Source organism: Solenopsis invicta, chromosome 5 (genome assembly GCF_016802725.1).
Source record: "Solenopsis invicta isolate M01_SB chromosome 5, UNIL_Sinv_3.0, whole genome shotgun sequence".
NCBI lineage: Eukaryota > Metazoa > Arthropoda > Insecta > Hymenoptera > Formicidae > Solenopsis > Solenopsis invicta.
This window is the reverse complement of record NC_052668.1, coordinates 7556536-7574097: the sequence shown is the minus strand read 5'-3', so window position 1 is coordinate 7574097 and position 17562 is coordinate 7556536. Positions and strand designations below refer to the sequence as shown.

General features: G+C 37.6%; 1 protein-coding gene across 2 annotated transcripts in view; it reads left to right on the top strand.

Annotated features, from left to right (window-relative positions):
* LOC105205952 (mediator of RNA polymerase II transcription subunit 17) overlaps window positions 1-17562 on the top strand; it is a 143047-nt gene that overhangs the window by 108268 nt on the left and 17217 nt on the right. For both annotated transcript variants that reach the window (XM_039449995.1, XM_039449996.1), the window contains 2 exons: window positions 1257-1829; window positions 1945-2093. In XM_039449995.1, the coding sequence (XP_039305929.1) occupies window positions 1257-1829; window positions 1945-2093 (722 nt within the window). The remainder of the gene's footprint in view (window positions 1-1256; window positions 1830-1944; window positions 2094-17562) is intronic.

Sequence of the window (17562 nt, the reverse complement as noted above, 5' to 3'; positions counted from 1 at the left end):
GCGCGCGCGCGCGCGCACGCACGCACGCACGCACGTGTACTTCAAAGCAAGTACACTTCCATGTTCTATCTATACCGGCATTGTGAAGAGAAAGGTTCAACCTTTCAAACTGTTCCATGTTTCTTCTTTTTTTTTTTAATGAATATAGAACTCAAGAGACACAAAAGAAAAAAATCTAACAAATAACTCCGGTTTGTGTCTCTTGAGTTCTATATTCATTAAAAAAAAAAAAAAACAGAACAGTTTGAAAGGTTAAACCTTTCTCTTCACAATGCCGGTATAGATAGAACATGGAAGTGTACTTGCTTTGAAGTACATATAAAAATGTCGACCAATGCCAAAAATTACGAATAGTCCCAAGCCCGGGGTAATTTGTAACTAGTCCGAGAATATCCCGAAATTTGTGTTTTAAGTTGAAAGACTATAAAAAACTGTTGTTAAGACTTTTTTATTTAAAAAAAGATATAGGTATACAAAAGCAAATGCAAACATACACGTTTGCATGTTTTTTTATGCTATCAGTGTGACAGATTTCCTAACCTCACAAGTGTTAATCTTTATTGTTTTATAACTTTTTATCTACTTAAGAGGGACGATTTTATATTCATATTCATAGTTTATCTAACTTAGGCGCTGCAATTAGTATTAACGAATCGCCTCGGTGCTCGATATTACGAATAGCCTCAACATTAACTGTGCGCATTATTGCGTATGATCGAAAAAAATAGACATTACACAGCAAAAAGAAAACACGAAATGTTTCAAATACATTCAATTGAACACGATACATTCAAAGTTTTTAAAAAAATTTAATTATCTTACTTTTACTTAAATTTTAAAGAAATGCTGACTCATATCAAAAATTATTTTGACTATCGTAAAACACATTTTTTACTACTACGACTTCAATATGACGCCGTTGCCAACAAAACTCTGTTAGCAACATTGGTATATTAGAACGTGTTTACAGTGTTTAAAGTAAATTTTTAATATGTACTTATAAAAAGATATTTCCAATTATCGAATTACCCCGTCTAACGATTTGCCCCGGTCTCTCCCCCCTTCTTTCACCCCTCCCCCTCTACCTCCCTTCCCTTCCTTCCTCTCTTTCACTCTCACGCCCCCCCCCTCTCTCTCTCTCTCTCTCTCTCTCTCTCTCTCTCTCTCTCTCTCTCTCTCTCTCTAGGTATATTACAAAATTTACTTAATAATTCATTTTCTTTGATTATTTTGTAATAATCGTTTGTTTATACTAGGTACTTCCAGGAATTCAATTAATAATTGGCCTGTGTCACAGCACAGGTAATGATAAGAAATCTACAGCTCCGCCGCCGCACAAGACAGACCATGATCATGTATTGGAGCACTCTCTGCATCAATTGTTACGCGAAGTACATTACAATAATAGTAATCATCCATTTCCCCATCCCGCCTCAGCACCTCTCGGACCTAGTAAACGCAGATATATAGCTGGCCCTACCGCCGCAGACAGATACGAGCTTCTAGAAATGACGAAGAGTCAGACGTTATTGGAACAAATTATCCAACAAGCTCAACATTTTTTTATGCGTTTGCGTACAGAATATGTACTGGACACGATAGCGAAGGAGGTGAAAGATCCACTCATCGTTTCACATTGGAATGCGTTGAATTCACCGACACAGTCTTGTGTGAAAATTAATATTTTAACGCATGGATATGACAGCGTGTGTCGAACGTCAATGGTTGTTCACGTCGGTGAAAAGTCGCTGAAGTGTGTATGTCGTGACGGTAGAGTTATGCATATGAGTTATGAGCCTCAGGAATTGAGGGACCTCATTTTCTGTCAGGTCAGTTTTTTTTGTCAATGTTTATAAAATGTATTCAATTTAAAAATGTATAATTGAGGATATAAAATTTTTTATCGATAAAATGGTATCACAATATTTGTCTCTTTGTACACAGATTTATCAGCATCAAATAAGTGCAGTGCAGGCTTTAGCCAAATGTATGGGCTGGCAATTCTTAGCGAATAGTTCACATCTTGGCTTAGGTTCTGTGGAGCCTTTGGGAAATGCCTGTAGCTGTATTCTAGCTTCGCCAATTGGTGATAGGTATATATTTTATAATTTGAAGAACTTCTAGTGTTTTTAGTAAGAATAAGCTGTCCCATTTTATAAAACGTACTTCGATAATTCTTCAATAAAGCATTTTTAGTAAAAATGTTTCAGACAAAAGTTGTAAAATTGTTCCAGAGCGACATAAGATGGTGTCATAAATTTGACCTTGAATAGTTGCTTGAAAGTCACATGAAGGTCACCTTAAATTTTTTAAATGAAACTGCCTACTTTTTATTGGATTTTCTTGTAGCTTATCTCGAGGTTTTTTTAAAACACTATAATTAAATGCTTTTGTTAAGTATTTTTTGAGTTACGAGACTTGAAAGTACCATCGGCATTAGCATTGTTCAAGATGTACCTGTGGAGATGATACACGTAGAGGTTGCCTGCTCAGATTTACGCTTCTTTTGTGTTCAAAGGAAGATTGGAGGATGATAGTGTTTTAGAAAGGCGAGATAAGCTACAAGAATATGCAATAAAAAGTAGGCAGTTCTATTTAAAAAATTGAAAGTGATCTTTATGTCACTCTCAAGCAACTATTCAAGGTCAAATTAATGATACCATTTTATGTCCTTTTCGAAATCATACAACTTTTGTCTGAAACGTTTTTGCTAAAAATGCTGCATTGAAGAATTGTTGAAGTGCGTTTTTTAAAATGTGGCACCTTGTGTATATATATATATATATATATATATAGGCACACGCGCGCGCATACACACACGCACACTCACACAGGGTGTCCCATTTTAATGGGGTACCCCAAATATTTCCGTTTCCTTGCATTTTACAAGAAAGTGTTTTAGACAGAAGTTGTATAGTAATAATGGGGTCATAAGATGGTGTCATTAATTTGACCTTGAATAGTTGTTTGAAGATCACGTGAAGGACACCTTCAATTTTTTAAATGGGACTTTTTTAATGTATTGCTTTTTTAAATAGCAGACCTTTATATTTCTAACATTACTAAATTATTTTATTTATAATAAAACATGTTCTTAAATTTAGGGATGCGGTGATGCTGAACGTACCCAGATTTTGTTTCTGTATTTTACTTAATGCTTGCAACGTTTGCGAGTATTTATTTGTTCTTATTTTATATTCGACAAACAAAAAGGATGAGATGATTCTAAGGGTGAAAACCCATGCAGCGGAATAGCATAACGCGGGACGAATCACAAGCATTCCTTAGTTTTCGAAACAGTTTTCGAAAACTGCGAGACGCTTGTGATTGGTTCCGTTCTCGTTCTGCGTTACGCTATTCTATTGCATGGGTTTACACTATAAGGATGAATGATAAACCGAGTGAAATCTATGCGATATTACTGGTTATTTTTGATTGGTTATAATTCAAAAACTACTGAACTTCGACATTTTTACATTAAGGTTTTTTATTCCACTATATCTCGAGTATATGCTGTTAAAATGTTATTCAATGGTTGTGAGACACCCTGTATACATAAATCGAGCTGTCAAAACTGTTAAATAAAATTATATATCGACATACTTTATTTGATAATTTTGACAGCTCGATTTATATATGTATTGTGACGGTGTTTTTACGTACCTGACACAAGTTTCAGTCGCCCGCTCACGGCGAATCTCGGAAACGCGGTGTTGGTCTCCCCCAAATAATTATCAGCGGACGGAATTGGGCGCCAGGCACGAGAGAGCGTGCCATTCTTTTCGGCTCATTAATTTCGCGACTCTACATTAACGTGCTAACCGTGAGCGGTGACGACACGACCGTCCGGCAGCTCTCCACTAAGTCGGTAGAGGCGCGGGGGTGGGTCGATGCGGGTAGGTGGTGATCGGGGGAGCGAGGGAGAATTGCAGAATAACGAGGCCGGAATTTAACAGAGAAAATAACAACGTATATTTCGAGTTTCCGGGTTAGTAAACTACAAAACCTCGCACGCGGTTTACCCGCGTATGGAATGCGGTACAGATTCGCGGAATGTTACTCGAAACGACTCAGTAATCGAATGATATCGTATGGCAGTCACAAGTGTAACGTTTAATCGCTCCGGCGAGGTGGTCGCCGCGAGAGAAGGTGCACACATCAAGGCGGAATCTCGCGAAGCGAGTCATGCACACGCTAGCCGAAAGATCTCGTGTTTTCTTTCACCGCTACTACCGTAATCGAGCTACGCTCAACCTGCAAAATCAAACGAAACTCACACACGTACAACTACATAAACTTACAACACAACGACGGCTTGGCTGTGGCGATACAGGCGCGAATACTGAAACTAAAGAAACGGCATTAATACGGCGGGATCGGACGAGCAACGTCGCGGCTGTAACAACGGTTACGCTTACGATTTTACACGCGAATACGAGTGGACTCTATGTAATCCTGTCAGTCGCGACGTCACTCGTCCTCGATCGCGAAATCGGTGACTTTACAATATGTGAGTTACGCTCGTCTTACCCTTTGGCGCGGCACGGAATCTCTTTCTGTGTCCTCTCGTAACTTAGCCTCTGGTGTTCGGCTCTCCGGCTCGGGACACGCTCACAGCACAAGTGAGCATCGAACCCTCGATCCTGCGGGAGATCCGCGGTGTCGCGCCCCACTTATCGCCGCTGCCGCTTCCGCATTGGCTGTTATCAGGCGGCTAGATCCTGGCGGTGTGCGCATTATTCTCTCATTCTGCGCTTCTGACGTTAATAGCGCGCGAGGCCCAAATTCAGCAGGTGATTCTCGGCTTCCCCGGAACTGATATCGGCCGGCCTTATCTCCGGTGGCGGATGGCCGCCGCCTCAGGCCCGTGGTGCCTTCTCTGCACGGTTCTCGATCTCGCCTCGTTCTCCGTTTTGCCTTTTAGCTTCGCACAACTTCCGCCTGCGGAATCGTAACTTTACCGTTCCTGAAAAATTAACTTCCGACAGACCAGATTCTCGTTCGGCGGCAAACGAAAGAGACAGTGTGGGCGGTACAACATGCGAGCCCCCGCGTCTCGGGGTGCTCTGTAAATCCCTCGGCGATGTTCCTGGATCCTTGCTTCCTTCCCGGTGCTTCTGGGTGGGCGAGACGTTTTTGCCTGTACAAAATGTTCTCCCGCAGTCACCGTCTCTCTCCTCGGCGGACCTATCGCTCACTTGAAATTAACAGCGGACGCAGGGACGGCACAAAGACGAACACACACACACTTATACGATCGCGCCAACGGAATCGCGCCTGCTCCCGAGCCGGAAGGACGCAGCGTCCGTGTTGCGCTTCGCGGTCAGGCTCTACGGCCCTTGTGACGGACAACAGACGCAAGTTGCACCGTCACAGTATACATATGTGATCTTCGTTAAATAATAATTGCGCGTTTCTCCTAAATTGCGCATTGACAAAAATTGCTTTATTATGAATTAATACTAGAGACTTAGAGTAACATATTAAAAGTTTAGCAAAATTTGTAATATAAAAGTTTGATTCTCAACTTTTAGCAAATCTCTTACCATTTATTTTCACTCGATGTTTTGTCGCTGTCCAAACGTCGACAAGGAATATCGCATCAGCAATATCGCATCTAGCGGATGTTGAACCAGCGCATCCTCAAACGGGCAGGAACATCCGGTGGCATAGTCACTAGTTACTTGTCTTAGCTAAAGAATAATGTTTGTTTTAATTCTTTTAAGGGCATATATATTCCAGTATTTAAAAAAATTATATTTTTGGTAAATATTCAGTAGCTAATTAATTTAATTAAGACTTGTTTTAAAGAGAATTATTTAAACATTAATTAAGAAATATTGTTACATAATTATAATTGTAAAGTATAAAAAATTATTTAAGTAATAAGAAAATTCTCTTTGTAGAAAGTATAGAAGGTTCAGCATAATGCACAGTATTATTTTTGCGTGGTGGTTATTCAAATATAACTGATAATATACATTTCTAATATTATACATTTATACTATGTATAACATATTAGTACGCATTATTAAAATTTTTTTTCATATTTTACTACTAGGAGAAAAAATTATTAAGGGAAAAATGCTATTAATTGATGCAAAAAACACCTATAATAAAGGAATTTTTTACAATTACACCTAATAAATACAATAATAGATGCCCATAGTAAACAATTTTATATGTTATTCCTTAGATCTGCCATTTTGAATTTTTGTATTTTGAGTTATACACGCGCGCGCGCGCGCGCACACACACACACACACACACACACACGCACACGCACAGGATGGCCATAAAGTTTTGGGACGGTGAAATATCTCGAAAACTAATTTTAGGGAAAAATGTTTTAGACAAAAGTTATAGAGTTTTAAAAGATCTATTTACCAATTGTATTGGTAACTTGAAAACTATAGTGTACTCTAACTTTGAAGCGTCACAACTCGGCAAGTATTAAAAAAAATAATCTTTTTTGTAATGTTTTGGAAAGCTCTCGAAATCGACTACAAGAAAATGCATTAAAAAATATGGAATGTTAGGGAAGTACCGATACACTTTAATTAGGGAACTGCCGATACTCTAACATTATATCTTTTATTGCATATTCTTGTAGCTTATTTCGAGCCTTTTCCAAAACACTACAAGAAAGATTATTTTTGTTAAATACTTGAGGAGTTGTGACGCTTGAAAGTTACAGTACACTATAGTTTTCAAGCCTCACAACTTAGTACTCAACAAAAATAAAATTTCTTGTAGTGTTTTAGAAAGGCCTTGACACCAGCTATTAGATTCTGGAATCAAAAATAATGTTCCGTTTAAAAAAAGTTAATGTGATTTTGATCTGACCTTGGCGACGCCATCCAAGATTAAATTGATAATATCAGTAAATAGATCTTTTGAAACCCTACAACTTTTGTCTGAAACATTTTTTCCTAAAATTCTTAGTTTTTGAGATATTTTACTGTCCCGAAACTTTAAGGCCCTGTATATACAGGATAATTTAAAATAACATATTGGTCCCAAAGCTGGCATATTTGTAATCGAATTCTGACACGATTTTTTCTTTTGCAAAAATTTGTCCGGAGCTTAGTTTTCAAGTTACAAGAAGAATTAGTTAGCGTATGACGGGTTGGATACAAGTGGTAGACAGGGGCGGCGCGACTCACTGTTACACGCAGGTGTTTCTGTGAGGCGCTTTTTGTGCTCAAATGACTGACAAAAGTACACGGACAGCACATTCCTATTTAAACTCTTCCCCCTCACCCCCCCCCTCTCTCTCTCTCTCTTTTGCGCGCGAGAAGAAGACGTGTTGAGAGTTGCTCTGTAAATGTAATAACTTTTGAGTGGTTTAAAGTGAGGAAAGATATAAAATAAATTGTTTGACGCCGCCATAGACCAGGGATAGGTGTGAAAGTTATCTAGCCATGATATACCGATTTGTGAATGTGAGCAGTGAAATTATTGTTTGGGACATAGAAGTCTTACAAGACAGTACACATTATACATGGACACAATAGTGCTGACGTGTGTAAGTAGATCACATGTGACGGATTGCTTATGCTGATTTTAACAGTTTCGGCCGGTAATTATCAGCATGGACGAGGAATATGCAGAATACTGATACTTGGCATGTAGGAAGGCAAGTAAGAGCAAAGTTGCCCGAAGCTTTTTTATCATCCAAGATGTATAATTAAGCATAAAATTCCTGATAGAAACCAAGAATACGTGTCGTGTAAAGGCCCATTTGAGGAATTTTTGATTGATATTGAAAAGGTACCGACATCTACAGGAAGAGATAGGACATTATCAACAGGATTTGTAGGGTCTACAGGAGCGGTCACAATAATGAGCAGTGGAAGTAAAGGGTCAGGCATTGATTTAAAAATAGATTCGATTATATGAGCTGTAAAAGAAATAAAAGATCTGGCGGTGCGTAAAAATGAAATTAAAATAATGATTAAAGAAGTAGTTCAAGTAGAATTAGGAAATGTCAAACAAGAACTGGAAAACTTGAAGAAAATGATACAGGGAACAGCATATGGATCAAAGAAAGGACCACAGAGAAGCTAGAGTGAAACGGTTAAAGAAAAGAAGAAAGAAAACGTTATAATTGTCAAATCAAAATTGCAACAGGAGAGTGAAAACACGAAAAACGTAATAAAAGATAAGGTAGATATAAAAAATATGGCAATGGGAGTAACGAAATTAAAGAAAGGAAGCAAAGGTGTAGTAATTATGGGTTGTGAAACTGGAGAAGAGGTGAAAAAATTGAAAGAGACAGTACAAGCTAAACTGGGAGAAAATTATAAAGTGCTGAAGTCGTCTCAATCCAAACTAAAAGTAAAAATTGTTAACATAAATTTAGAAGAGATGAACTTAGATGATAATGAACTTATAAATACGATCAAGAAGCAGAATAAAATAGATATAATAAATATGCGAATTGTGAAGAGAATGGTTAAAGAAAAGAGTAACAATCAAAGAAGAGGAAATGAAGAAGAATCAATAATAATGGAAGTAGATGAAGAGACGCACGAGCTGATATTGAAGAAATCAAAACTAAATACGATGGAAGAAATGTATTGTCTTGTATTTAATCACGTCACTGTCAAAAGATGTTTTAAATACTAGGGGTACTGCCACATTGCTAAAAATTGTAAGAGAGAAGAAACATGCTGCAAATGCGCAGGGAATCATAGCTCGCGTGTTTACATAGCGACGGAGAGCAAATATGTGAATTGTATGTTCAAAAATAGAACATACAATCTAAAGATAAATGGCGAACATGAAGCCATTAGTCGAGAATGTCCGATTAAGAGGGCGTTACAGGAAGAGAAGGGGAGAGCAGGTTGGGAGGATACAAAATAGCAACTATCGAAGAAATAAGAAATAATTATGTATATAAGTGCGCAGAGCTTACCAGAGACAATATTAGATATGAAGTATTAATAAAAAAGTTAGAATCAAATTGCTGGTGTGTTGCGATAGAAATGAAAGAAAAACTATATAAAAGAGTGATAATGGTAATATATCACTCACCAAGCGCATTGCACAGAGATTTCATGAGATTTTTTGAGAATATAGTAGAAGAGTTAATAATAAAGGGAGAATGCATGGTAATAGGAGATTTTAATTATGATCTTATGACGGACTTGTTTTATGCGAAGAAATTGCAAGAGACAATGTTAAGCGTGGGTATGAAACAGTATGTGAACGAACCGACGAGAGTTACGAAAGATAGTCAGACAATTATAGATTTAATTTTTTCTAATAATAATAAAATAGTACAAGTAATTCATGAACCTAAGATTACGGACCATGCGTGATTGAAAGTAAAGTTGAGTGTGATTAAAATTGAAAGTAAATACAGGGAATTTACCGCTAGCAATTATAAAGAGTTCGATGAAGATGAATTTTTTTATATTACAGGGTGTCCACTATCTGGAAAAACCTGTAAAGTCATGGAAAGTCATGGATTTCACATTATGACCCCTGGAATTCTGGATTTTCCTGGAAATTTGATCAATTTGATCATTAGTCCTGGAATTTTTTGAAGTTTTACTTCTAAAATTTTATATCTTTTTAACAAAATAATTTCTTACATTTTTTAAATTTAGTTCATTTAAATCACAAATATTATATTATATACGTCTTTCTAATTTGCCCACTTTTCATATATCATAGAACATGCGCATGTTGTCATGGCGTATCTTCATATCGCTATATGTACCTTATCTGACTGGTTTCCTAACCTAAATTCGTCAACTTTAACAATTGATATTTCACTTCGGGGGACACAGCAGCAATTATTTCTGTCATTTTCTTTCATTTTGAGCAAAAAGTTTAATTTTATCGAAATTAGAGGTAAGGCCCGTATAATTATCCAATGTAGAAATTTTGTTTCTAAGGTTTGGATTATTTTCAGTAACAAAAATTAAAGTAACAGTATTAACAATTAATACTGTTGACTATTATAATTTCCGAATGCGCACGTTGTAGGAATTGTAATAGTCACCGTAATTATTAATACTATCACTTTAATTTTTGTTCTGAAGATGATTCAAATTATAGAATCAGAACTTCCACATTGTTAATTTTTATTCAATAATAAAGTTATTGAATAAAAATTGATTATTATGTACAGATTGACGGCTTTTATGATGTTAAAGTTAATAAAATTTCAAGAAATCTGGCTTAAAAACTCTGAATTTCAAAACTGGCTACAGCCTATAACAGAGAAGCCAAATTATGCTCGCTGCATTTTATGTTATTGCAATATTTTTTTGAGTAATATGGGAAAGTCAGCTCTTGTAAGTCACATGAAGAGCAAGAAACATATTGACCGATATAATTCCATATCATTAAGAGATTTTTTAGCTACAGCTGACGATTCTGCTTCAGCTGTTTCTTTTATTTCTTCCTGTGAATCAGCTCAAGTAAATCCTGAATCTTTCTGATCCTATTGCTGAATCTTTGTCTACGTGTTTCTATACTAATCAATTTTTACCTAATCAATCGATGCAACATGGTATTGAAACATTTTTGTTGAAAGATGATATTATAAAAGCTGAAGTACTATGGTGCATAGAAACTGTAATGACCCACAAATCTTTGCGTGATTCAGAAAAAGACGCACGTATCCTTAAGAAAATGTTTACGGATAATTACATTGCTGAAAAAATGCAACTGATGAGAACCAAAATTGGATATATTATTATGTACGGCATCGCTCCTTTCTTTAATAAGAAATTAATAGGAAATGTAAACCGTGCAACTTTTATTGCTGTTGGTTTTCACGAATCTCTCAACAAAGTTATAAAACGTCAACAAATGGATATAAATGTAAGATTTTGGTACGATGAAAAAAAAGAAGAAGTAGGAACACGATACTTAACTTCACGTTTTCTTCGACGCAAGAGCGACGGATCTTCTTGAAGCATTTAAACAAGGTATTGGAAATCTGACAGAAAAATTGCTGCAAGTATCTATGGATGGACCAAACGTAAATTAGGCTTTTTTAAAATAATATAAATTGGAATTCTCAAACAACAAATTACTTGATATTGGAAGTTGCGGTCTCCATTTTTTGCATTGTGTATTCAAATCCGGTATATGTGCTACAGATTGAAACATTATCTCATATTTGAGAGCATTGTATAATCTCTTCAAAAATGTGCCAACTCGTAGAGCTTTATACATTTATTATTCTGGTTCTGATATTTTTCCACTTAAATTTTGCTCCATAAGATGGTTGGAAAATTGTGCAGTAACTCAAAGAGCAATTGATATCACACAATGCATTAAAAAATTTGTAGAAGGTTTACAACGAGACAAAATTGAACCAACGTGTGAAAGTTATAAGATAATTCTAAAATGCATTCAAGATCCTTTATTATGTGCAAAGCTTGCTTTCTTCAAATCTCTTGCTTCCGATACAGAATCTTTTTTAAGGGAATTCCAGTCAAACGCACCTTTGGTTCCTTTTTTACATAGTGCTCTTTGTTTAATGTTGAAAAACGTATTAGAACGTTTTATGAAACCCAAAATAATAGACAATATGTCATCAATCTCATTAAAAGATGTTCAGACACAGGAAAATTTATTTTCAGCAAAAAATATTATATTAGGATTTGATACTCTAAAAGCAATAGAAAGAGTCGACATTAAGAATGTAGATTTTCTTCAATTTCGACAAGATTGTAAGAAGTGTCTCCAGAAATTTGTTTCCAAATTAATGACACGATCTCCGTTAACATATACTTTGACAAAAGCTGTTACTTGCTTAGATCCAAGTCTCATAACTTTAAATTTAAATTTAGCCAAGAGACGTTTACATAATTTATGTAGCATTAATGAAAACAATCGTTTAGCTGGATCAATAGCTGATATCGTAATTCGACAGTTTCGAGACCTTACATCGCGACCGTACATCATGGATACCATGAAATCTTATAATCGTAATGAAAAACGCCTAGATCACTTTTGGCGAAATATTGTAGGCCAAGATTTTAAGGAATTCATGAATGTAATAAAAATGATTTGTTGCCTTTCACATGGCAATGCAAATGTAGAACGAGGTTTTCCAGTAAATGCTGAATGTCTTTAAAAATATGCGGGAAGAATCCACAGTTGTGCGTCGTCAACTATATGATGCCGTATTACATGAAGATATTTACGTTTTACAAATATCTAAAGCTCTTTTGCTTATTGTTCGAAATGCTCATTTCTGTTACATAGAAGATCTTAATCGACGTCGACAGCAAGCATCTGTTGTAGAACAAGAAGCGTCTATGAAAAGGAAAAAACTTTAGAAGTAACAGAATTGGAGAACAAACGTTTAAAAATTCTAGAAAATGCTCAGAAGGAAGCAAATGCACTTAAAGAACAAATTGAAACTTTAAAAACATAGATATATGTATATATGTATGTAACTACTTTGTGCTTACTAAAATATTCAATTATTTAATTATATATAAATATTATTTTTTTTTATTAGATATATTACGTTTGTTATTACAATTTTTAATAAGTTTATGTTTATATAGTTTTTGAACTATTTTTGTCTGAAAGAGATTTATGTTACATATTTTTTGTGATTATATAATACATATTTAAAGTATGTTAAAAAGTGTGAAATAAAATCAATTTATTTCAAAGCTATATTCAAAAATTCTCTAATCTTACCTGGAATTTTGATAAAAATTCCTGGAAAATCTTGAATTTTCATGGAATTGATTTATAAATTTTGAGTGGACACCCTGTATTAGTAAAAAACAAATTACAGGAAAGTCAGGGATGGCAATGTGAATGTATGGATGTGAGTGAGAGAGCGAAAAAATTTGTTAACAGTATAGTAGATGCGTTAGATGTAATGGCACCGAAGAAAAAATTTAGAATTTCAAAAGTATGGTTTTGTTAACTATAGTTAGTTTTCTAACTATAATTAGAAGTATTAGAAAAGAATTAAGAGGTAATACTGCCGTGAAATGTCTGGATGGAATTGAAATAGAACGGGTATCAACCATGAAATATTTATGTATAATGCTACACGATAGGCTTAACTTTCAGGACTACTGTGATTATATACTTAAGAAAATAGGGAAAAAGACTAGTTTTTTAAATAGGATAGGTAACTTTGTATCAGCACATACTAGATATATTGTGTACAAGTCCATCATAGCACCTCATTTCGAGTACTGTGCTACTCTATTAGTTGGGATGGGTGAAACGCAATTGAATAAACTTTAGATAGCTCAAAACTGTGCCATGAGAGTAATTCTACAGTGCAATAGATTTACCAAAATTGAACACATGCTACATGCTTTACAGTTTGCATTTGTAAAGCAACGGTTGTTATAACATTAATGTATTTATCTTTAAAATATTAAATGGCATGGCTTCGGAGACGTTAAACAATAAAATAGAGATAGTGAGAGGAGAATGCGATAGACAAACGAGGCAGACAGGAAACTTAGGAGTAACTTTCCGTAAAACCAGAAGTGCTCAAAAAAGCCTTTTTTATGAAGGTATAAAAATGTATAATTTGTTTTCCACTGTGATTAAGCAATGTAGAGAATTAGTAGCGTTTAAGAGATTAATAAAAGTATATATATCAGTTAATGTTAATATATAGTTAATGTATGTATAATAGTTGTGTACAAGAAATAGTTATAAAAGCTAAAATAAAGGTCAATTAATCAATCTTTCTCTCTTTCTTTCTCTCTCTCCCCCTCTCTCTTTCCCCCTTTCCTTTCCTTCTTGTCTGTTTTAAAAGTGCTACTTTTGATTTGCAAATGTTATTTAAGTAATCTGATGCGCATTAAATTTTATTATTTGCGTGCGTATGTACATTCATTAATAATGTATACTTGAAGATTTCACGATCATCCCGATATTTGACGGCCAGAAGACAGAAATTTAACAAAGTAAATGTAGCATAAAGTGACAGAGAGAGAGAGAGAGAGAGAGAGAGAGAGAGAGAGAGAGAGAGATTGACTGACTGACTGACTTAGCGTTTATTATTATTCTAGGGCGTAGCCCTCTAAGAACAAAATACAGGAGATAAGTACAAGGGTAGAGTACAATGTAAATAACAAAAATAAACAAAAGAAAAGAAAACAGCAGAAGTAAAGATGACAAATAAACTTAAGATAAACAGAACTTAAAATAAAGAAATAAAAATAAAATAAAATAACAAACTTAAGGAAATTGAACTTACATAAGAAAAGTAGCATCTAAACGCAAAGACGGAAAAGAAACGCAATAAAAATAAGAGCGCAAGAAAAGAAATAGAAATAGTAAGGATAGGCGCGAAGGAATAGGAAGTCAGAAAAGGTGTGCTAGAGGAAAAGTACGAAAATTGCAGCATGAGAATTGCAAGGTGCATCAATAGTAAGGAGGACATCGGAATTTGATATTGCCCCGGGTTGGATAAAAAGAAAGGAATAGAAAGAAAAGAGTTGAAATAAAAATAAAGAACGTGAAGTTAGACCCCGCCCCTCCGCAGCAGATAGCTGAAGAGAAGATTCCTAAACGATGTTAAGGAGTTTGTCTTTTTAATGTGTGGCGGGAGAGCATTCTACATGATGCAGCCAGAGAGAACGAACGAATGCTGATAGGTGGAGGTGCGACAGGACGGAACTGCTAAGTCCCAGGGAGAAAGAGGGGAGCGAAGGTGGGAGAGAGACCTAGGAGCAGGCTGGAGATTGTGTGCCAGGAAGGGAGGAGAGCCGGAATGGATAATGAAAAAGATTAGGCAGCAGGTAAAGTATTCTCTTCGGTCGTCGGCAGACAACCAACCCAGACGCTCGTACCAGGGGGACACATGTTCGTCCCGGCGAAGGTCGAAAATAAAACGCACACAAGCATTTATTAAGCACTTGAGCTTGAGCCTGTGTTGTCCCGTTAAGTCACTGAGAACCGCGGCGCAATAGTCGAAGACTGGAAAGACTAGTGACCTGATAAGTTGCACTCTCAGGGGCAGCGCGAGGCCGTTTTTGAAATAGTTCAAGCGCCAGAGGATTCCGTTGACCTGGCTCGAAGTAGATCGGATTTGATGAACCCAGCTCAGATTGTTGGTTATGAGTAACCCTAAGTTACGGACTTCGTTAGTAAACTGAATACGTGTCTGATTGACAAACAAGTCTATACTGGCGATCGAGTTGACAAACCTAGCATGAGAAGTGCCTTGGTCTTACCAGCATTTAGTTTAAGAAGATTGTTTGCCGCCCATTGCTCAATTGCAGCAATGTCCTCGTTGACGAGCGGGACCGCAATAAGAAGGTCGTGAGGAGGGAAGTGGAGATAAATTTGAAGGTCGTCGGCATAGTGCAAGTGATGACAGTGCCTGAGCGAGTGCCTAAGGTCGTTCACGAAGAGAGAGAAAAGTAGGGGCCCCAGGACGGAGCCCTGAGGAACACTGGCGAAGACAGGCTGCGCGGATGAGAGAGAGCCGTCAGGCCCTTTGACGCATTGATGTCTATCAGAATGGTAGGACCAAAACCAGGCCAGAGCAGACGACGAGGTCTTAAAGCTGCTTAGCTTCTTAAGAAGAAGCACATGGGAAACAGAGTCAAAAGCTTTGAATAAGTCTAACATGACTAAAAGAGTGATCATGCGTCTGTCAATGGCCAGTCTCACATCATCTACCAGCTTGATAAAGACGGTTTACGTGCTGTAGCCTTTCCGGAAGCCAGTCTGGAAAGGGTCAAGGAGGTTGTGATGAGATATATGAACAACCAAGTTGTCGTAGGCAATTTGCTCAAGTACCTTGGAAAGGAAGCAGAGGAGAGAGATTGGACAAAAGTTAGACAGAACGGAGTGATTACGGAGGGGTTTTGGGGAGAGGGATGACATGCGAGGTTTTCCAGAAGGAAGGGAAAGTGGAAGAGTTAAAGGAGAAGTTGTAAAGATCGAGGATGACGGGAAAGATGACGGGGAGACAAAGGAGAATAATATGGCGATTTAAGCCATCAGGCCTACATGCGTCGGAGGAACTAGCTCTGAGGATCTTGAATAGGGTTTCTGGAAGGATGTAGGAAAAGTAGAAGGTAGCAGGATCAGAGACGGGGAAGGTATGACTAGGAGGGAAGGTGGGTGGGGAAAGGGATGAAGGAGAATGAGAGAAGTGAGAAAAATGAGCAGTGGTGAAGAGTGTGTTCAAATTCTCCAGAGAGAGATTAAGGTGAAGGTTAGAAGAGCTGCTCTTAGCGAGGCTAAGCGAGCGTAGCTACGACTACAGTTTTGCCGGGCATAACTTAGCGCCGAGTCTTTTGCGCAAATAGTTATTCTTGGCCTTGACCAGGCGCGATTTCGCCAGGTTTTTGAGAAACCGGAACCTTTCCCACCGCTCCGGGGAGGGGCATAGGAGGAAGGATTTTCTGGCGGCTTCTCTTTGCCGAAGAAGAGACTTGATTTGATGGTTCAACCAAGGAGCAGGAGGCTTATTTGCCACAAATGTTTTATAAGACAGGTGGATGGCCATTGAGTTGTTAATGAACGAGTAGATCAAGTCGACCTTGCGATCTAAGCAGCTAGCAAGATTAATAGCAGGCCAATCTTGGGAGAGAAGAGAGGAAAAGAGTCGTCTGAATCGAATTGAGAATAATCTCTAATTCGAATTACGCGAGGTGGAACCCTATAGATAGAAAAGTCCAAAGTGATTTCGATGAGGTCATGGTTAGATAGAAAAGGGATTGGAAATTGTTGAAAATTCTTTACTAGATCTTTATCGTTGACTAGGCAGTGGTCGATTTTTTAGTGTAATGAGGAAGTGTGGTGGGTGTCAGAAAAGGGAACTGTGTAGAGATTGTTGGAAGAGCTGAAGTCGAGTAAGAAATCTGCGTTGTGAGAGGGTCGATTGAGGTTGATGTTGAAATCCCCAATAATTATAGCCACTGTGAAAGATAGATAGTCTTTTGAAATCAGATTGAAAGACAGATAGATGTCCGAGCTTAGGAGGTTAATAGATTATGGCGAGCAGGAAAGTGCAGCAACGAAAAGGAGAGATGCGAAGGATTAGATATTCAGGCAGAGCGTTATAGAGTGCTGACGACGAAGCGAGTATTTCAGCGCTAATGCCACGACGCACGTATACCCCAACGTCCCTTCCCCTTTACTCTCTGTTTCTACGAATTATGTGGTATCCTGGAAGCTGGATAAAACTGTCCGGCGCATGTGGTTTCAACCAGGTTTCGGAAAGAGCTATGAGGTAATCACCGCGATCGAAAAAATTGGCGAACAGAGAAGTGGGGGAGGAGGGATTGGCAATTGACATGGCATACGCGCAGGGGTTCCGAACGTCCAAAGAGGGGGGGGGGGACTGAACCTCACTTAGTGCGCTTAGAAGGAGCCTTGGGGATAGCCCCACGATTCACGTCATGGCCCGTAACAGTACGAGTCGCAGAAGCGCTAACGACTTCGGCAGCGTCAACCGTCTCCGTCGGGGGGGGAGCGGCCGCGACGCCGCGCGCTGAACCACGAAGATCGCTCGAAGACCCACCGGAGAACGATAAGGGCAACAACCTTTCCGCTTTTATTGCCTGTGGGGGGGGGGCACAGGCA